A 23,002-nucleotide genomic window follows, 5' to 3' on the forward strand; every position below is an offset into this window, starting at 1 on the left:
CAGCTTACTCTGTCAAATGCTTTCTCTGCATCAAGACCCACCAACAACACTGGTATTTTCTTACATTCTGCTTCCTTCAGGACCATCAGTGTTGTGTTTATGTTGTCAAATGTTTCCCTCCCCTCTACAAAACCACATTGATTCATATCTGTCGGTTTTCGCATTACTTTGCCAGTCTTTTAGCCATTGTAGACATAAACATTGTATAATCATGCTTCAGTTATTGAAATGTGCCTGCATGAAGTTGGATCTGACGGATCTTCACCCTCTTTAGGTATTACAGCTACAACTGTTTTCTTCCAGGATGTCAGTACTTCTCCTGCTCTTAAAATACTGTTAAAAAAAACCTTCCAGATATTTATCATTTTTTTCCCTCCTTGCTTCCATACTTCCACAGGAATACCATCTATTTCCGAGGACTTTCCCGTGGATTGGTTATACATCACAATTTTTATCTCATCTCGTATCCTAACCATTAGAAATTGAGCCTCATCTACCTCTAACCTTGGCATATTTCATTCTTCCATAAACATTTCCATTACTATCTTTTCTTGACTTCCATATTTCTCTGCTTTATACAGACTTTAATAGAATTTCTGAAATATTTCTAATACCTCTACTGGATTTCTTGTTACCTTTCTTGTTATAGGCTCCCTAAACTAAGCTGGGAGACAGCTCTTTCTGCTTTCTGTTGCTTGAGTCGTTGTGCTAAAACTTTGTGTGGTGTAGTGTTATTATCAAAAAACAGTTGCTTAACAGCAATCTTTCTAAACTCATGTATAATATTGAGGTAATCAATTCTTTTCTGTTTAGCATTCTGCAGTTGATCTGTTTCTTGTTCTGTGAGATTCCTCCTATTCCAGCAATACGTGGCTCCTGAATAATGTCCACTTAAAACCTTTAAATTCCTCTCTTTTCAACAGATAGGTGGGAAAGGGCCAGTGTCTTGTTTTTGTTTCATTACCCTGTGTTTTGTTTTAGTTATTATTGACGCATGATCTGAAATAGTTATTGGGTACGTATCGAGACCTTCAGTAAAATGTAAAATGTAAATTCTGTCTAGCCTAGCCCAGTTTTATATCTTGAGCAATAATGTGTAAATTCAGTCCAAACTCCTATTACTGAATTCCCATCTTACATGCCAAATATTTTCATATATTTCTTCAAAAATCTACCCTCCTTTGTTATACTTTCCCTTCTGGGCCCACCAAACACATCTTCAGTGCCTCAAATCAAATTCCAGGCCCACCTATAAGTAATATTCCTTGCTGAAAACTGATTATTTCTCCTAGAATTTTCTTAAGCACCATTACTGCAATTTTAGGTGGAATATAAATATATCATAGTGAGCCAGTGTAATCCTCCTCCCTTGCCAGCAACCTCTAAGCAGTACAAATCTGCCATTATCTTTTTCCCCTCTTCTATCACCCTTGGAGCTCCGCTTGCATTTAATATAAGTACTCTTCTTTTCCTTTGTCTCAGATATTCCAATGAATAGCCATCCCGAAAAACCTTTCTGCATCAAATTCACATGTTCACTTCTTTCCAAGTGTGTCTCCTGTAACATAGCTGTTTGCACTTTACATTTGTTAATATAGCTCTCTATTCTTTTTTTTTTGTATTTGTCTGTGAGACCATTGACATTTGAGGACTTTACAAAAACATCATTGTATTGAAATGTTATTATTCCCACCTTTTATGTATAACACCTTTTTGTTAAATGTCTAGCACCAGTTTTTGTGTTACACGCATACACTGTTTGGCATGTTGAACTTTTCTACCCACCTTATAAAATTTTGTGATCTGATATTGTCAATTTTTCATCTCATCCCCACATATGGGTTTGGATCCGATCCTTCGGATTCGACTCTGCCGTTACTAAGCTCATGGCAATCAAAAAGCTCTTGGATACCTCCCCTTACCCACAATGCATCTCTCCCCATTACCTCAGATCTCATTTGCCACTTTGCGAAGACATGGTCTGATCAGCTAGCTCTTGCGTTATCAGGTCATATTATTAAAAGTTTTCTTCTATAGTCTAAATACAGTAATAATATATAGAAAAATAGTATTTTTCTATCTCTCCCTTTTCTTTAATAACCCTTCCTTGGCAGTAACTGGGTTTTATTAGGTTACTTTTGTTTTCTCTCTCTCACTCTCTTTCACTTTCCTGATAGTAACTGTCTTCTTATAGGTTACTCCCCTCCACTTTTACCTTTAGAGGTATTTCCTTAACTACTATTGTTAGTAGCTCTCCCCTTTTTTCTATTTTCATCTATACTTATGGAAAAAAAAACTTTCCTCCCTTTCTATGTTTTACCCTAAGTGTCCATGTGTCTGGGAGATTGGTTTCTCTGCCCATATTTCTTGCATTATGGTGGAGAAGTAAGAAAAAACTGCTGGATTTAAAAAATGCACAAAGTGCTGGCACAAGATCCCTTTTTTTTGACTCACACTCCCTGTGTGTCTGTTGTCTTGGGTCCCTTCACTTGCAAGAGGATTGTGTGATCTGCCATTCTATCAACCTTCGAGCTTTGTTTGAAAGAAAAAAATAATCTTATCTTAAGGGGAATGTTATCTTCTGCATTTGAGGAGTCTATTTCTGGCAATAAAGTAAAATCTAGCAATTACACAAAAACTAAATCAGCTCATTCGAGCCCTGCTTCACCATTTTCCTCAAAATCCACTGGCAGAGGAAAGAAGAGACCTTCTTCAGCACCGACAGAATCTTTGGAGCTGACAGCAAAAATGTCAAACTCTTCTGAGCCTGTGGAGTCTATGACTTGGTCAGAGCCTTCAGCGCATATCACTTGTGCATTGGATCTGGCTTCTTCAGCCCTGATTGTATCTAGTAAGGATAGATCGGCTCCATTGATGTCAGATCCGACAACAAGTCCCTTCAAGCCCATTTTGACACCACCAAGGATTCAGTACTCCCTGACCTTTGATCCACTTCCATCAAGGATACCATCTCCCTTCTTATCCAGACCAAGGTCCCCATCTGCTTCCTCAACCTGTTTGACCAGGAGGCTTACTGAAGAAAATGTGAAACAGATGGTGCAGAAAATGTGGGCACAGGGCATGACTAAGTCCCCCTTGGCCTTGACCTTGCAGTGCCAGGTCTGTCTAAACCATCCACCCCCCTTCCTCCTCCTCCTCCGATTTCAGGGCAGGCTTTGGAGTCGACGAATCCAATACACCTGGTGCCCTTCATCTTTGATCCAAAGATGTCCTCTTTCTTGGATCAGATCTGTGCTAAGAGCTCTTTAGCCTTTTTGGAACTGGAGAGTTCCTGGAGCCATAGTGAGCCTCATGAACCTCAAGTGCTCTTGTCTCCCAAGTCTTCAGAGTAGTCGATGTGCCTCAGGGCTTCCGTGAAGGTGAGCTTGGCTCCAGCTTCAACCCCTGGTGAACTGTCTTCTGGACTGCAAGGCAAAGGTCCTGAAAGCATGGCTTGTTGGAGCTGGAGTCCTTATCCATTCAGGAGCTGTCAGCTTTTGGGGCTTTGGAGAGGACTATAGCTGCCAATACATCAAGAAAATCACCTACCCACTCAGATCTGCATTTCTGTCAAGATACTATGCATTCCTCTTCTCACCAGGATGTTCCACAGGGACAGCGGGACCTCAGGTGCCAGGATACCCATCTGGGAACCCCTGCCTCTTCCGATACCTCCCCAGAGTACCCAACTGAGGAGGTTCCTATGAAGAGACTTTGCAAGAGGAAGCATTTGGACTCCATGGAGGAGTCAGCCATGGAAGACACACTGACCTTGACGAGGGCGAAGGATCCCCATGGTCACCCCCTGAGAATGTTTCCTTTTGGGCAATTCTGGATATTCTGAAACAGGGGGGTGGCTGGCAATCCATTAATCCTTCACCTGCGGAGTAGGTGTACCTGGCGGCCTATGGTTCCCAGCCATCTTCCTCCTGGGTGTCTCTGCCCACCGATGAGCTCATAGGTTTGATCTCTCAGCGAGTGTGGGAAACCCCAGATTCCATCAAGCTTCCCCAGAAACCAAATAAAATAATCACCACTCCATCTGACAAGGCCTTCTGGATGAAAGGGGTTGCAGAAGATGCCATGGTCATGGCAGCAGCAACCAAAAAGGAACTTTTCGAGGAGAGTTCAACTATCCATCCTCCTAATAAGGATTCCAGGATGATGGATAGATGTGGGAAGTGAGTGTTCTTTTCCATGACGTTTGCCTTACAGTCGCTGAATTATCTTTTGCATTTCACCAGATTACAAAAGGAATCTGATCAAGGAGCTCTCAGATACCCTTGAAGGAGTAGTAGCTGAGGAAGCAAAAGAGAAAGTAGCTTCCCAGTTAGCCAACCTACATTTTGTAGCAAACTCTTCCATGAGGCTCATCGAGCATGCAGCTGAAGGAATGAGTAGAGCAGCAGGTTCTTGCATCTTTCTGAGGAGGTATACCTGGATGCATCTATGTGATTTTGCCGAGCATTTTAAGTGTTCATTTGTCAAGGCCCTGTTTGACAGCACATCCCTTTTTGGTCCCAAAGTCAAAGATACATTATCCAGGTGTGAGAAAGAAGGTAAGACCCTTTCTGCCATGGGCATACTTTCTTCTGCTCCTCAGAAACCCTACCCTAAAGGTCAGAGAGGTGGAGGGAAAATGTGGTTCAAAAAGTCTCAAAGCTCCTACCAGGACACATGCGGAGAATTTTCCCCCAGAGGCAGAGGGGGGAGCCATAATGGAAGATGCCGCCCTTGTGACAGTGGAGGCCTGCAGAACCAAGTGTCCTGAGAGTCCTTGTTTGGGAAACCCTTTCTACACTCTGAAAGGAGGCCTAATTCTCCACCTCTGGTATACAAGGTGATCTGATCTCGGATCCCGGCTTGATGGGACTGCTGCATATCCACAAGTCAAGCTCCATTTGAGTAACCCACTTATGTGGCCTCAACCTGCTCTGTGACATCAATAGGACTTGCTGGTGGGGCAGATTTGTGTCCCAGAGACTCCTCCATCTATGGAATAGACTCCCTCTCCACATGAAGCAGAGTACCTCTTAACCCCTTTTTAAGTGCAATCTGGATAACTGGATGGGAAATAGAAAATACATCCCTGGGATTCCACCCCGTGTCCCTGCTGGACAGGGGCATCAGGTGTTGATTTGTCTATGCATGGGCTAAACTCTTGGCTAGGCTTGTATGGACCTCGGGGCCGATAGCCAATTACTTCCTATGATAAGGAACCTGGTCCATAGATGAGGCCAAACTCCAGATAAACATTTTGGAGATGAGGGCAGCACTTCTAGCATTGCAAGCATTTCAAACTACTCTTCCTCTGGGAACTGTAGTGATCCAGTCAGACAACATGTCAGTGGTCTGGTACTTAAGCAAGCAGGAGCCAGATCATATCCACAGTGTTGAAAAGCACTCAGAGTGTGGCAATGGGTGATTTCATCCAACTGCTTTCTTATAGCAATGCACATTCCAGGAAGGTCCACTGTCATAGTGGACAAGTTGAACAGAGCCATTCTCATGCCTCACGAGTGACCCCTCAATCAGAATGTAGTGGAGAATATTTTCTGCACATGGGGCAAGCCTTGCTGTGTTGTCTTTGCATCAACTCCCTAAACAAATTCAGCAGATACTTCACTCTAATTCCCCCACAGGGACAGTCCCCAATGGATGCTGTAATACACAACTTGCCTCCCAGTCTGTTGTAATATTTCCCCCCATTCCCTTGAGTCTCAAATTCCTTCAGAAAGCCAACACGTTGAAGAGAGCAGTAATCCTCATTGCCCTGTTTTGGCCTTGACAAATCTGGTTTCCCTTCCTCTGGCCTCATCAACAGAAAGAACCCTGGATTCTGTAACCTTTTCCAGCTCTACTGTCACACCCAGCAGGAATGCTTCATCCCAAATTTCACAATCTCAAGCTGACGACTTGGTTCCTACAGTTCCATTGATTGCAAGACAACCTATGCTCTCCTCACCAGTCCATCATATTTTGATGTCCTCCAATAAATCATTCACTAAAAACTCTATAGTTGCAAATGGAAGAGGTTTGTAATTTGGGCTTAACATAATGTGGATCCTCTCATGGCCCCTATTCACTCTATTCTATAATTCTTAGCCCATCTTTTCAATAATGGAGCTACTGTTTCTACTATTAAGGTACAGTTAGTAGCCATTTCAAATTTTCACATTGTGATAGACAACTTTTCTCTCATTTCCCACAAACTTTGCAAAGCTTTTTTAAAAGGTACTATGTCATTAAGGCCTCCCCATAAGGTTCCTTGTCCCACTTGGGACCTTAATTTGGTACTACATCTCATTGTTCTAGGTACTACCTTTTGAACCTGCAGCTGTTTGTGATATTAAGTTCCTGTCCTGGAAAACTATTTTCTTAGTGGCTATCACTTCCGCGAGAAGGAAATTCAGGAACTATCTTCCCAGCCTCCGTATTTGGTTTGTCATAAGAACAGAGTCTCTTTGCATACCAACCCCTTTTTTCTGCCCAGTTTGCCTGTTTTCTTCCCTAACTTCAGTAATAAGGGTAAATATGTCCTGCACTTAGTGGATGATGTTCATAAAGTTACATTTCTATTTACATAGAACTAAAGAGTTTCAGAAAGCAACTCAATTATTTATTGCCCTTGCAGGCCCTGGAAAAGGACTACCAGTTTCCAAAGTTACCTTGTCAAAATAGATTTCTCATTGCATTTCCTTAATTTACTCCTCAAAATGCATGAAACCTTTCAAATCCATTCAAGCTCACTCTACCAAGGCAATGGCCACATCTGCAGTCTTCCAGACAAATGCTTCTATGGATGATATTTGTGCAGCAGCCACATGGGCAAACCATCATACCTTTATCACTCATTACTAGTTAGATTTGGGCTCCAGGGTAAGAGCCTCTTTTGGTTCGATGGTTCTGAGGAACATTCTCCCGTGAGTTCAAGTGGATCAGTCCCATATTTAAGGATGAGATGAAAAATTGACAATATCAGATAAAAAAGTTATGTATTCACCATAACATTCCATCTGTATTGTCAATTTTTCATCTCTCCTCACATCCCCTCCCTCCAACCCCCTTCATTGGGGTTCCTGATTGAATGGGAAGAGAATTTCAGATCTCAGCTTGTTTTTTCCTATACTCTGTAAGCAGTCTCCTTAAAAATCCGTTTGGCATTAAAACTAAATCCATTATTCTATGGTAATAATTCTAGCAAACAAGATCTGAGGTAATGGGGAGAGGTATCCAAGAGCTTTTTGGTTGCCATGAGCTTAGTAACTGCTGATTCAGATCCGATGGATCGGATCCAGACCCATATGTGAGGAGAGATGAAAAATCGACAATACTGATGAAATGTTATGATGAGTACATAACTTCTTTTTTATAGAAAGCCCTCAAACAAAAAAACAAACAACCCCCCAATACCATACATCCCAAAAATAGTATTATTAAGACATATTTTTTCTTTACTTACAGTTACCTTTCTCCCTTCTCTTCCCTGCCTCAAAACATTATTTCTAGATTTCCTTTTTCTGTCATATTTTAGCAATATAATTATTACATTGTAATACCACATTAAATTACTGGTTTTATTACTGTTCATCTCCCTCTTCCAAATCCTGTCTCTGCTTAATTTCCAATATACATTTGATTCTTCTAGTCAACTCTTGTGATTCCTTCCTTCTCTCCAACATTTTTCTTTGAAACATTGGAAAAGATTTCACAGGTACAGTCTCTCTGTGGTCTTTATTACCAGAAGAACAAGAAGCAGAAACTCCTTCTGTTTCACAGCTCACTTTTTGTTGGACAAACTTTTGTATTTCCTCCTTAGCATGTACTTCATCAAAAAATTACTTTTGCCCCTCCAGGGAAGAATACCTGGAAGACAGGTGGGTACATCAGTTTGAATCTCACACCTGCGTCTCGACATTCCCTGAATAGTGGAATAAATTTACTCCTCTTTGCCTGGTGTACAGTGAGTAATCATTCTCCACAAACACTCTGCTGTCTCCCACTTTCAGTACTTTGTCCTTCTTCTCAACTCCTTCTGCTGATAGGATTACTTCTTTACTATTAAAGGTCTAGGTTGCTTTCTCATAGCCAGGTTTGGAACATACACACAATGTGTCCTTTCAGTTAACAACTCCTGCTGTGGAATTCCAGTCCAGTTGCTTATCTGTGCTTTCATAAAATTAATGCAGTCTCTTCCTTCCAACTTCTCTGGTATAGCTGGAAATCTCAGGTTTATCTTACGTGCTCGGTCCTCTAATTCCATTATTTTTGGAAACATCTGTTCCTGAGCAGTCTCATATTCAGCCAGCCTTTTCTTCATTTCAACCTCTGATTTTTGCATCTTTATCACATCTTCTTAATATCTGTTTAAAGCTTCTTCCATTTTCCAGCCTTTTGTTGTTTGTGTTGATATACTCCAACAGTGTTTCATTGATTTTAACCAGGTCTGTGTGCCGTTGGCTTATATCTTCCTGTAGGTTACTGGAAGTCATGTCTGGAGGTTGCATTGCTTTTTGCTGAACAGCTGTAGAACTTTCCCCTGTCGGTGTTTCTTCCTCACTTTTTGTAGCTGTTTTTTTCCAGGTCGTCTGTATTTCGTTTTTCCTGCATCCAGGCAGTAAAGTTACTAGCCAGTTATTGAAATTTACCCATAAACACAAAAGTCTACTGGCCTTCTCTGCTGAGTTTATGTTTATGTTAATCCTATGCAGTGGTGAAACAAACCTACAAATGTCAGGGTGCTGCATGTTTCTGTGTGCCTGCAGTGAATTTGTGACAGCTGCATGTCACTGTAAATGAGTTTCTCTTTAGCCAAATATCCCCAACCATATGAACCACAGAGAAATGTCTCACAGCCTAAAGCCCTAATTTACTTGACCTGCTTATTTTTGCTTCCCAAATCACTAAGCAGTCCATTAAGTATGCTTATGATACAGTTCATGGTGTTCCAGGGCTACTGCTACCGGAACAGTTATGCACAGAAATGCTTGGATGAGACTGCAGAATTTCTCTGAGGTTGTGAAGGCTCAGCTATTAAATGTCCCACTTGATACAAGATCTTCTACATGAAAATTCTTCATCTGAGGTCTTTAACAAGCTGGACGATAAGGGAAAGTGGATGCAGGGAGTCAAGCAACTGTTTTTGCTGCCTATTCCCAATTACCAAAGAAATTAGCCTTCTAACCTTGAACATTTTTTTCTTTTAAAGCTATTTCCATCTATACAGCAGACATCTTCTATGCAACAGTAAAATTAAAATGGCAGGGTGGCACAAAAAATAAGAGCAATATTAAGAACACTTCTTTCGAAAGAAAAATGACTATCACTGCCTTTTAACCCCCCCCCCCCCAAAGACTATCTTTCTGGATGCCGTCATCTCAGGAAACAGATGCTTGATTTCTAAAAAATAATTCAGCGTGGTTAGAAACTTCATTGTTGGGCATCCTATCCTATTCAAGCTGTGGTCCTTAATCTTCCATGTAACCATATTCATCTTTTCTCTCACATTCTTTCAGATCTGTTGTCTCAGGGAGTGATACAGCCAGTTCCTAATTCCCAACAAGAAATTGGAGGTGGCCAAAACCTGTGAGTAAAGCCCTCATCCAAGGATATAAAGCAACATAGGGGTAATTTGCCACACTAAATCCTAGTGTCCAGATCGTGAAACTAGGAGAAAGAGCCAAAGCATGAGTTCAAAAAGCCAACATCCATTTTGGCTCAATTATTCAACTTGAAACAAGTACCCCTGTGTAGAGATACCTTGAGCAAATCATGTTTCAAAATATTTGATTTGCTAAAAAATACAGCAAAGGCAACGGAAAAATGGTAGGAGCAAAATCAGCATATGCATGCACTCAAATAATTAGATGGAATGTGCTCCTTAAATCATAATTCAGATGTAAGCAAAATAAACAACCAAAACCTTAATTCTAAGTTCAGGTATGAGCAAAATAAACAAGCAACATGCAGTTGGTCACACGTCAGGCACTTCGAAGTCAGGTGTTCAGATGGCATCAGGAAGACACTCTCAATCCAATAAAACTTGGCAGATATATTTCAGTTCAAGAAGACTTTATTGATAGCATCCAAGCACTGCATAGTGGTTCTGAAATAGCAGTGTTGAAAAAGGGTTTTTTATTGTGAAGTGTATGGGAGTGTCAATGGCAGGTAACCAATCAAGGTGTGTGGGTTTGTAGATCGTTGGAGCCTTTATTTTAATCAAATGTGACATTAAGATGGTACCTAACACTTTATTTTTGATTTGTTGTGTAACACTAACAGTTAAGCCAATCAAATCAACAGGAAAGAACTCTTTGTTTAAATATTAACTAAACATAAATAGTAACAGTTACAGTTAAGCCAGTCAAATCTACAGGGAACAACTCTTCATTTAAATATTGTGTAAGCCTGTAAATGATGTTCTGCACCAAATATTTGTGGTGCTTTCTGTATTCTTCATCAGAGATGTTAAAAAATGCTAGTAAAAAATTAGAAACGTAAAAATAGTAAAAAGAATGTTAAGAAACCATATAAGAACTAAACTAAAACAGTTCCATTGAAAAACAAGTGGATGTAAACAGATGATAAGCCTCAGAATAGTTATGTGAAGCAATGTCCAACTGTAAGAAGAGAGATGTTCAACTGGATGAAAAGTAAAACTTTCATTAGCCCTTATTAGGAGGAATACACAACAAGCAACTGGAAAAAACCTGACCAGTCAGTGATGTGAGAGTAAATTTCTTGCCACATGTAACCAACACAAAAAAACTGGGTGGCAAACCCCTCTGCACCCCCCACACCCCCTGCTAATTATGTATACTAACTCTGAGATCACACAGTCCCCAGGGAAAGGGCATATTCCCTCAGCCAGAGATTGTCAGACTACCACAACTTTCAACCTTCATGTGCCAACCTTTTGCAGTTGATGCTGCCAACATTGCGGTGTGCCGATCTAGTAAGGTAGAACCATAGATACATACATACATATATATATATATATATATATATATATATATATATATATATATATATATACATACATACTTTGAGAAAAAGATTGCCAAGGATACCAAAGACAATCACAAAGCCTTCTTCAATTATGTCAGAACCTTGGGAGGAAATTCTCAGATATGCTCTGAGCTAGTACACAATGACAAAAAATTCACTGACCCTACTGACATTGCCAACATTCTGGCAGATAGGTTCAGTGCAAATTTCTCCCCTCCCTCACCCCCTAAAGATGAAGTAATTATCCCTGCTGAATGTAACCTACCTGTCATCACAGACACACAGGTGAAATCAGCACTCAACAAGGCAAAAAACACAGCATCTATGGGACCCGATGGTATCCCCGGTTGCGTGTTACGTGAACTTCAAGATGAACTAAACCCGCCCCTAAGAACCCTTTTCAATCTTAGCCTCACTACAGGATATGTACCTGAACACTGGCGCACAGCAACAGTGGTCCCACTCCACAAAGGGGGAAATTCTACTGACCCAGGTAACTACCGCCCCATAAGTTTGACCAGCCTGGTCTGTAAGGCTATGGAAAGAATCATCATGGAACTCATAAATGGCGACATTGGGGATCTGCAGACCCTTGATCCCACACAGTTCGGTTTTGTAAAGGGCAGATCCTGCCTCTTAAACCTGGTTGACTTCTTTGAGACAGTCACTAGTGCCATCGATGAGGGCAAGGCTGTCCACACTGCCTATTTAGACTTGGCTAAGGCCTTTGACACGATACCACACTCTGGCATCATTGACAAGCTCAACAGCCTAAATGTAAATCCATATGTCACAAGATGGGTAGCAAACTGGCTAAAAAACAGAACCCATAAGGTTAAAATTGCTGGAGCCATGTCAGACTCAAAACCAGTCACAAGTGGTGTCCCACAGGGCTCAGTCTTGGGTCCACTCCTATTCGGCATTTACTTCTCAGATGTGAAAGCAAATATGGAAGGATTATGGCTGACAAAGTTTGCAGATGACTGCAAACTGGGGGCCATAGTTGATTCACCTGCCGACACACACATCCTACAGAAAGGTCTCACTGAAACGGACAACTGGTGCCGGAATCATGGCCTCAAACTTAACGCCAAAAATGTATAGTCATCCCCTTTGGGAAAAACAAAGTACCCACAAATTATCACGTAGACAATAACCCACTGAATACGGAAGAAGTAATCAGAGACCTGGGGACTCAAGTCGATAGTGACCTCTCCTTTGACAACCATGTTGCCAAAGTGGTCAGAAAGACATTCTACCTTGCCCATCTCATCATGACGGGATTCTCATCCAGATCAAAGGAGGTCATTGTACCTCTATATTCCTCCCTTGTCAGGCCCATGATTGAATATAATGCTCCATTTGGGATGTATCTCACCCGGCACATGCAACAACTGGAAAGACCACAGAAGTACCTCACCAAGAGGATCACAGGTCTCAAACATGTGTCATATCCAGCTAGATTAAAGAAACTCCAGCTCTATTCAGTAGCATACCGCCTGCTCAGAGGTGATTTGTGCCTAACATACAGGGCCATGTCCAACCAGGAATTGATGGACATGCTCCATCTCAAAAAATCCAAATCCACCAGAACCACACGAGCTAAAGATTTCAACCTCTGCACAAATATGAATAGGACATGCTGGAGGGATAGATTCATAACACAGAGGTTACCCATACTCTGGAACAAAATCCCAGTTCATGTGAGACAGAGCCCTTCATTGGCACTGTTCAAGAAAAATCTCGATGCATGGATGGGAGATCGCAAGTTTACCCCGGGAGTCACCTCAGTGTCACTACTAGACAGAGGTATAGTTTACTAAATAATGGGGTCGCACATGTGTCACTACTAGAGAGGCGCAACTATATAGTATGGGGTGGCGTAAAGCCACATCACTGTTGGCTAGGCTTATAAATGCCCCCGGGCAGATAGCCTAGTACACTACTATGAAACTAAACTATGAAACTATATATATATATATATATATATATATATATATATATACATACATATATATATGTGTGTGTGTATTTTAATTTTATTATTTATTTATTTATTATACATAGAGAGAGATACATAGATATAGATGCACAGATAGAGAGATATGGGCAAATAGATATAGATATAAATATAGATTATATACAGTTAGATAGATAGGCAGGTATTCAGTCAGACATTTTATTGGCTTGTTGAATATTGACCAGCCATGTTACAGTTCACAAAGGCACAAGCTGCCTAAACTCTGACAGTGCTGACTGTAAGGTGTCTGTAATCAGCTGTAAGAAATCATAGTACAGTGGGGATTGGGGATATGCCCTTTTCCCACTGTTGTGTGATCTTGGAGTTGGTTTATATAAAGCTGTGATGGGTGTGGTGGTTGTAGGGGTGGTTTGATCCTGCAAAAGTAAATGTTTTTGCTGCAAGTGGGTTTTTGACTTGTGTGGTTTTTGGTGTTACTGTTTTTATGTGTGTGTGTGTGTGTGTGTGTGTGTGTGTGTGTGTGTGTGTGTGTGTGTGTGTGTGTGTGTGTGTTTTTCAGTTTTAGTATGGAGAATGTGTGATTGAGTGCCTTTCAACTGAGTGTGCTTAGTCTTGGGCATGTGTGGTAGTTTGAGAGGAGATGAATAGTTAGTTGATTTTATTCCATCACTGTATGCAGAATGTGTGTTTATATAATTCAATATATAGTCATATATCAGTGTCAACCCCCTTTCTCATTTAGTATATGGGGTCAGGGTGTCATCACCAGTGACCATCTTCCACCATATTCTAGAACCTATGTTCACCCTGCCTGGTGGCTAACCCTGCTGCAGTCATTCTTTCTGTACCACACAGACACACATGCCCACGTGAGCACACATGAATACTATGGCCAATTCTGAGTGTCTAGTTCACCTAGTGCATGTCCTTGGAATGTGAGAAGAAACCAGTACACTTGCAGAAAACCCACGCTAACACAGAGAGGCCATGTCTGTGTGTGTGTGTGCGCACATACGTGAGTGTGTGTATAAATAGATATATCAATAACAGAAAACACCAACACCTGCAGGTAAAGCAAGGCATCCAGTCCACACCTTTGTATGCAGAATGTGTGTTTATATAATTCAATATATAGTCATATATTGGTGTCAGACCCCTTTCTCGTTTAGTATATGGGGTCAGGGTGTCATCACCAGTGACCATCTTCCACCATATTCTAGAACCTATGTTCACCCTGCCTGGTGGCTAACTCTGCTGCAGTCATTCTTTCTGTACCACACAGACACACATGACCACGTGAGCACACATGACTACTATGGCCAATTCTGAGTGTCTAGTTCACCTAGTGCATGTCCTTGGAATGTGAGAAGAAACCAGTACACTCGCAGAAAACCCACGCTAACACAGAGAGGCCATGTGTGTGTGTGTGTGTGTGTGTGTGTGTGTGTGTGTGTGTGTGTGTGTGTGTGCATACGTGAGTGTGTGTATAAATAGATATATCAATAACAGAAAACACCAACACCTGCAAATAAAGCAAGGCATCCAGTCCACACCTTTGTATGCAGAATGTGTGTTTATATAATTCAATATGTAGTCATATATTGGTGTCAACCCCCTTTCTCGTTTAGTATATGGGGTCAGGGTGTCGTCACCAGTGACCATCTTCCACCATATTTTAGAACCTATGTCATTCTTTCTGTACCACACAGACACACATGCCCACGTGAGCACACATGACTACTATGACCAATTTAATACCACATAGTTTTTTTTATATTTGCACATGTATGTGGTTACATTTTAGTTGGTCACATTTACTTTTGTCATGGCTAGATTTTGATTCACTAGTCATGAGTGGTATAGTTGATCAAATTGTACAGTACTTTTTTGTTATCGGGGCAACACTGTAAATGCAGTAGCTGGTGGTTGAAATCATTACATGGCTGCTTATTTTGTGTATTATGGTAGTGTAATGTAAGGTAAGTCATAGATGCGGGATGCAGGGAGTAGAGGTGGTGAAGGTGGATGAGTTTAAATACTTGGGATCAACAGTTCAGAGTAATGGTGAGTGTGGAAGAGAGGTGAAGAAGAGAGTACAGGCAGGATGGAGTGGATGAAGAAGAGTGTCAGGAGTGATTTGTGACAGACGAGTACCAGCAAGAGTGAAGGGGAAGGTCTACAAGAGGGTAGTGAGACCAGCTATGTTATATGGGTTGGAGACAGTGGCATTGACAAAAAGGCAGGAATCAGAGCTTGACGTGGCAGAGTTGAAGATGTTAAGATTTGCACTGGGTGTGACGAGGGTGGACAGGATTAGGAATAAGTATATTAGAGGGTCAGCCCAGGTTGGAAGGTTTGGAGACAAAGCCAGAGAGGCAAGATTACATTGGTTTGGACATGTGCTGAGGAGAGATGCTGGGTATATTGGGAAAAAGTTGCTAAGGATGAAGCTGCCAAGTAACAGGAAAAGAGGAAGGCCTAAGATAAGGTTTATGGGTGTGGTGGGAGAGGACATGCAGATGGCTGGTGTGAAAGAGCAAGATGTAGAGGCCAGTAAGAAATGGAAACAGGTGATCCGCTGTGGTGACCCCTAACGGGAGCAGCTGAAAGAAGAAGAAGAATGTAAGGTAAGTCATACCCGGAGATAAATTGGAAAGAAATCTGTTTTTTTTAGTTTTAATAAAACAAACAAACTGCTGCACATTAATGATGCTTTCATACGCACTTCAAAAAACACCACTTCAGGGCCAACAGGCAGCTCTGCGAGGATTCCGAATGCCAGCTACAGCTTTTAAAGTCTCTGTTACCTATTTTTAAAGGCTGACATTACAGAGAGGTGAAGGGGTGATAGTCCCTATTACAAATTGTATTTAAAAAAAAAAACAGAAAAGTGAAGCAGCTCCTGTCAATCCCCCGCCAACAGTAACTGTTGCCAGCAAACCACATCTTTCATGTCTAAAAATGGTCCTGAAAGACTTGAATTGCAGCTGGCACTCAGAATCCTAATGCATGTACATAATTTTAAATCTTACATTAGGGAGAGATTAGGTAGTGGTAGTCCGTGTTAGAATTGTAATCGACAAAAACAAAAAAAACGAAAGAAGAGTGATGTAGCTCCTATTAATTCTCCCTATAGTAACTGTTGCCAGCAAATCATAGCTTCCATCAATAAATAGGTAGGAATCTGAGCATCTGAAGAAACAGGGTATGTGATTACATTTTCAGTGATAATACTTTACTAAGGAGATGTGACATCTGAAGGCTAGACAGAAGTGGTTGTCAAAAGACACAAGAGACATAGGCAAGCTAACAGCCGTGCGAGGACTCCGAGTGGAACTACCACATTTAAACTGTTGCCCCGATAACGGAAAAGTACCAGTTGTACTATATCCAAATTACATCTCTTTGACTATAGCATAAATCCTTATTGTTTCCCTTTCTTTGCAATTGTATGAATGCTGAGTTAGTATGTATAAGTTACAGATGTGTGCGGGCAGAAATCCACTTAAAATAGGGTACATGTCATTCATCAACAGCACTTTTATCGACTGCTGAATGATTAAATAAAGCTAAAAAAATCTGCTGATCCATGGAGGTAATTTTTTTTTTTTTGGCAGGGGAGAAAGCCCCCTAGAACCCCCCTCATTCCCCAAACTTAAATATACCTACTCTGAAGCTGCAGGTTAGTGGAAAAAAAAAAGAAAACTCCACTGTCGGATTCATATCCATTGCTGTAGTCTTTCTGAATCAATACAGCTAACAGAACACATCCCTGCATTACATCACTGTGTTCTCTAGTATGGTTACCAATCTGTTGTTTACTTGGTCTTTGCTTTTATGTATGGAAAGGAATCCATGGATCTTTGAGATTTGTTGATTAACAAAAAGAAAGAGACATAGTGGAAGGAAGGAGAGCAGAAGAGTTACAAAACTAGAAGTAGGAAAATTATTCAGAGCATTTCATAGAGTATGAGCACTTTTCCATTAATTTAAAAATTAAACTATAGAGAATTAGTAGTTCTTGCAGATTTATAGCATCACATTATAACCTGCTGTTTACATTTATTTTGCTTTTTTTCCGCCATATTTCAGGAAAACACACTGAGTTTTGAGGAAGCAGTTGACTTGTGCAAACTATACTGCCTGCATATCGCTCTCCTACTTCATTTACCATTATCAAAACGAGCACGGAATCTTTCTGAAAACGGAAAATGGGAGGATGGTGTTTCCAAATTACTTGAAATGGTAAGACTAGGTTGGTTATACATACTTTACAATTCATGTTGGTAAGCATTTTGAAAAAGTTTTACTCAGTCTCCTTGAAGCCATGTCCAACTGGAACCTTAGCTACCAGAAAGCTAGGAAATTGTTTCTAATCAGGATTTTATGCTATTTCTGGGAGTCCTAATCTTCTGATTGTGAAAATGAAGAGTTAGCGGCTCCTAGAAACAGTTCTATAGGTCTATGCAATCGATTATGATAATTGTTCCTGTTTTGTAGCAGTACTCATATTAGACCTTTATGACCATCTAGTTTTTCCTGCCAGCAATGAGTTCATGAATTGCTTTGGTCATGATTATGAAGTGCATTTTATAGCAAGTTTGGTGTTTGATCATTTGTTTCCTGAAAAAAAGACCTGGTATGTTTCACATGCCTATAAACTTTCTTTTTGAATCTGCTGCTTACTTACTCTGCTGCTAGACAAACCCTTGCACTATCCTGTTTGCTTCCTTCACTTTTATACAGTGCCCATTTGTTCACTGACATTCAAAGCTCCTTAAAATCCAAGATCGAGTCCTGTTGTAACAAGGTTGCCATGTTCTCTAACAATTAAACTTACTCCTCCCATCACTGTATCTCCTCACGCAAACTAAAATGGCTCGAACTTCCCCATCACCTAACCTACTTGCAGTTACCCACAGCTCACAGTATCATTACCAAACCTTCCAATTGTCCATCCCTTACCTCCTTGTTTACTCTCCATAAGCCCTCCCAACAACTCAGATCTGAAAATCAGTTCCTTCTAAAAGTGCAAATACCCAGTCTAGCAGTTGGTCAGTCTCTCTACTCATGTACCATTGCTAAAACTTGGAATTCCCTACCCAGCTCTATCAGTACTATTTCCAATCACATATACTTCAAAAAGTCTCTAAAACAGCATATATTAGCCCTATGGCAGTGTATATGTGGCTACGACTACAGAGCATCTTCCCCCACCTAATCTCACTAACTTTTTCTCCCCTCAGCTTAACAGTTATGCAACTATCTCTTGCTGTCGTCACTCTACAGTATCCAAAGCAGATGATATTGTACTTTGTATATTTTGTATATAATGTATACTGGCTTTGTTGTTCTAGTTAGAAATTTATGATAAGATTGTATGTCTGTTTTTTTTTAAGTTGTTATCTCTCTATGTATGTAGAAAATGTGATTGTATTTAAATTTCTTTTCTATGTGGAGCTTTTCTCCCGGGGACTCCATTGAAAATGGGCACTTTTTGGCCCAGTGGACCATCCTGGTAAACAAATACAAATAAATAAATAAATTATGGTTAGCATAAAACTCATTTTACAGGCTGATTACAAAAAATACATTTTTATTTAACTGTGTACAGTTTTCAGTGACCACTTTTGTGTTATATATACCCATTTACAGTATTGTTTTCATTTATTCATCCACCTCACCCTTTCATTGGAAACAGTGATGTTTGTACTTACCCATGCTTTTTCTATCAAAGGTATGATTAGATAGCCATTCAAGGGTATCGGTTTAGTTTTCATTTGGCTTATTTTTGTTGTATGTTCGTAATGATCAAATATGTTATCAAAACAGAGCTGCTTAGTAACTTGCTCCAGGCCACCTAGCTGCTAAGCACTTCCAAATCAGCTATATGCATGCAGAGTCCAATCCACAAGATTGTTTTTGCTTTATTACTAATTGTATGGCTTATAGCCTGTGCATGCAATAGAGTGGTAAACCTTCTTTAATGGCATTTGGTTCATAGTTATTTATTTTTTACTTACCTACCTTTGTTGACTGGGTATGTTCTACTTAGCCTGTGATCTGTACACATGCAAATGGGAAATTTGAACAGGTGACCAAGGAAAGAAACGGTTTATGTGAAAGCAACAAAAAACAAAGATTTTTTTTTTAAACTGGGGAATTTTTTTTGGAAGTTGTCTTTGGATATTTTGACAGTTAACAGTCACATAAAGTATATAAAACAGTTAAAGAAAATTTACGTAAGTAAATGCTATAAGGAAGAGGAAACAAGAGTATTTTTGCAATGCACCAGAATTAGACATTTTTGCAACTTCTTTAAATTTGCTACTGAAACAAAAACTGAATGAAATTACACCAGGTATGATCACTAACAGTTAGTGTAATAATATAAACAAACAAGACAGAGCATAGTTTGACAGTATTAAGTTGTAAGTGATTTGTATAGTCAGGAAAATATGGGATAATTTGTACAATTAAAAGTATGTCAACATAGAAATGTTAGAAGAAAATTAATTCTGGTTATGGCAGGAAAATTAGAGAAGATTATTTCTATATGACTGGATAAAATTTGTGTGTGTATATATATATATATATATATATATATATATATATATATATATATATATATACACACACACACACACACACACACACATTTTATATATATATATATATATATATATATATCTATATATATATATATATATATATATATATATATATATATATATATATATATAAGACCACGGTGGTGGTGCTGTGGTAGCATTGTTGCCTCACAGTAAGACGCTGTCCGGTTCGATTCTCAGCGAAAGTGTCTTCTGCGTGGAGACATGCGTGAATGGGCGTACCTTCATTGAAGGTTGTGCGTCAGGGCTGGCAACTCTGCATGTAAAAATCAACTGCCAATCATTAGCGGACCGGAGTTCCGCTGTGGCGACCCCTAACCGGGAAAAGCCGAAAGACGCAACATATATATATATATATATATATATGTGTGTGTGTGTGTGTGTGTGTGTGGGTGTGAGTCTACTTCAAAACACTGAATTATTAATAATGTTGCACCACAAAACATTGAGACCATAACGTCAAAAGTTCAGAACACTGAAAGGTTAGAGCATTGAAATTACATAACAATGAAAATTTAAATCATTGAGTCTTATATCATCGAAAGTGTTACATGGTTATGGTTTAAAGTGTTAATTTTGTGATATCACTTTAAGAAGTTGAATTATGTAGTAAATAAACATGTCGGATGATATGTTTTGCAGTTTAAGAGAAGTTCTCAGGTTGTGTAGTAAAAGTTTATCAGATAACGGTTAAGCATTGTTGTGTTTGAATGATGGATTTATTAGTTTGAAAAAAGTCAGGTTAGTGTGGAAAGTAATGTGATAAGTGAGCAGGGGTGTAAGTTTTTATTTTGGCTGTATGTACGTGTTGTCAGGAAAATAGAGGCATGTTTGAGATATTATTTGTATATGCTGTATGGAGATTGCAGTACAATAGGGAATGGTAAATTTACCTTGTCTCCACTGTGGTGCGATCTTGGAGTTGGTATATTTTATTTGCAGGGGTTGCAGAGGGGCTTGACCCCTGTGAAAACTTTGAAACAAGTGTGTTTGTCGATTTAGTTATGTTTGAGGTGGAGGGGGTAATAATATGTCCATTGTAACATTTAATATTATGGGATGCAAGGATTTAAATTTGCAGTGTTATGTAGTTTCATTGTTCTAAGTTTTCAGTGTTTTGAACTTTCGATGTTATGGTCTCACTGTTTTATGGTTCAATGTTACAGTAATTTAGTGTTTTGAAGTAGAACTATATATATATATATATATATATATATATATATATATAGATATAGATATATAGATATAGATATATACAAATATGTAAATAGTTGTATATATTATGAAAAATCTTTAGAATGTTATTGCTGATGTTCTGGCTAATATTACATTTAAATTTCCCCTATCCTTTTTGATAAGTGCCATGTGTTCTTATTGACAATTAGTTTAATATCTCATATCTCCTACTCACACAACTCACACTCTTACCAAATATAAATTCCTCCTAACCTGACTCCCACTATGTCTCATTACCCCCCGTCTCATCACCACTATACCCTCCTGGAATTAACCTCCCTGTTCACCTGCCTCTCCGTAGCCACAATCAGCACCTCTTATCTCTTCACAATCACTCACTTTTTCCACCCCAAATCCCCCACCCTAACCCACAACATTACTATCACCCCCACTCTCGCAAGCATATACCCCACCATATACATCCAACCCCCCATATACCATGCCCGTGCACCACTTCTATCCATCTAAAAAGCAACCAAGTCTACAATTTCACTACCTAATCGTCCAATACCTAACAACCCTCACCTGTATAACTACCCAGCTACTACTAGTAGGAGACACTCACCCCAACCTCGGGCCAGCAACCTCTGCTAATAAATCATTCACCCATCACTATCCAGCTAAGCACAAACCCACCGATGTACTGATGTTAAATATGAATACCCGCAGTATCATGAATAAAATAGAAGACCTTCACGCTGCCTTCTCCTTATATAACCCTGATATTATTCTCATCACAGAGATGTGGCTTAAACCACATATTAAAGATAATTCCATCACCCCACCTGGGTATAACATTCTCTGGGCAAACCGGCTATGTAAAAGAGGCGGAGGCTTAGCTCTGCTTCACAGAACCAACCTACAACTCCAACTCTTCCAAAAAATTCCCCCAGCTTCAACAATGCAGCGACTCTATTTGCAAAGTTTGCCTTTAACCAGCATAAGCACCTAAACCTACTGGGTATCTATATACCCCTGGATCACAACCTAACCACCCTATAATCCATACTTCACTGGGCCTCATATTCCCTCCCTCAAGAAACTATCATGCTAGGTGATGTAAACATTGACTGGAACTCCATCCATTCTCTCACACCCACCTACCACATTAACCTATATAACTTCACTCAACTTGTAGATACTCCCACATGCCACAAAAAGAGAATCTATACTTGATTGGATACTCACAAATCAACCAAATACTGCCCATCAGTGTGGTACCCTACAAAACTCTCTGAGTGACCACAGTCCCCTTTTATCCTTAGGCAAAAACTTAAAATAATGAAGTCTCCCTCCCTTCTCCAAACCCACTCTAATAAAAATTTCCCTAGAGACCACTTCATAACAACATTGCAACTGGTCTCCCATCAAAACACTTTCATTAGACAAAGCAGTTGATTACTTCAACTCCACATTCCTAAATATCCTCAACCAACTAGCCCCCTTAAAAACTATCAGAATATGTAGCAACCCCACCCCTTGGCTCCAGAAAACCACAAAAGCCCTACTTAGAGCCAGAAATAAAGCCTGGAAAACCTGGCGCCACACCAGATCACCCACAGCTAGGCAAACCTTTCACGAGCTCCGAAACAAAGCAAAAAAGCAGGTTAAGCTCGATAAACAAAATTACTGTATCACTCAACAAAACAAATACAGTACCAACCCGCAAAAATTCTGGGCAACAATAAATAACATCCTACAGCCCAGAAGAACCACCACTCCCACACCCAATATAACAGGTACAGACCTGGACATAGTGTCCAGCTTTAATATCTATTTCACCTCCTCAGTACTCAAACTCTTAAACAATGTCACTTCCTCCAACACCCCATAACCACCTCAGGCCCAAATCAATACCATACCTTTCACACTGAAGTCTGTTCCTACCTCTACTATTCAAAAACTCCTAGCCAAACTCAAACCAACCACCCTTGCAGCTGATAACATTCCTGCCGAATACTTCCAAATTGCATCCACAACTATAGCCTATCCCATTTCACTTCTAATAAATAGATCCATCATCGAACATACCATTCCACTCCTGTGGAAAACCTCATATATCATACCACTCCACAAACGTGGCCCCTCCCTAGACCTTTCCAACTATCGACCAATTGCAATTCTCTCACCCGTCTCTAAGATCCTA

The 23,002-nt window shown here is 40.0% G+C and overlaps 1 protein-coding gene across 1 annotated transcript in view; it reads left to right on the top strand.

The window, feature by feature from the left end:
- The window catches only part of LOC122794924 (probable ATP-dependent RNA helicase DDX60), a 3,096,781-nt gene that overhangs the window by 790,354 nt on the left and 2,283,425 nt on the right, over positions 1 to 23,002 (top strand). The window contains exon 7 of the mRNA XM_044063517.1: positions 17,081 to 17,233. Coding sequence (XP_043919452.1) covers positions 17,081 to 17,233 — 153 coding nt within the window. The remainder of the gene's footprint in view (positions 1 to 17,080; positions 17,234 to 23,002) is intronic.

Source organism: Protopterus annectens, chromosome 2.part1, assembly GCF_019279795.1.
Source record: "Protopterus annectens isolate FY-2018-M chromosome 2.part1, PAN1.0, whole genome shotgun sequence".
Lineage (NCBI taxonomy): Eukaryota > Metazoa > Chordata > Ceratodontiformes > Protopteridae > Protopterus > Protopterus annectens.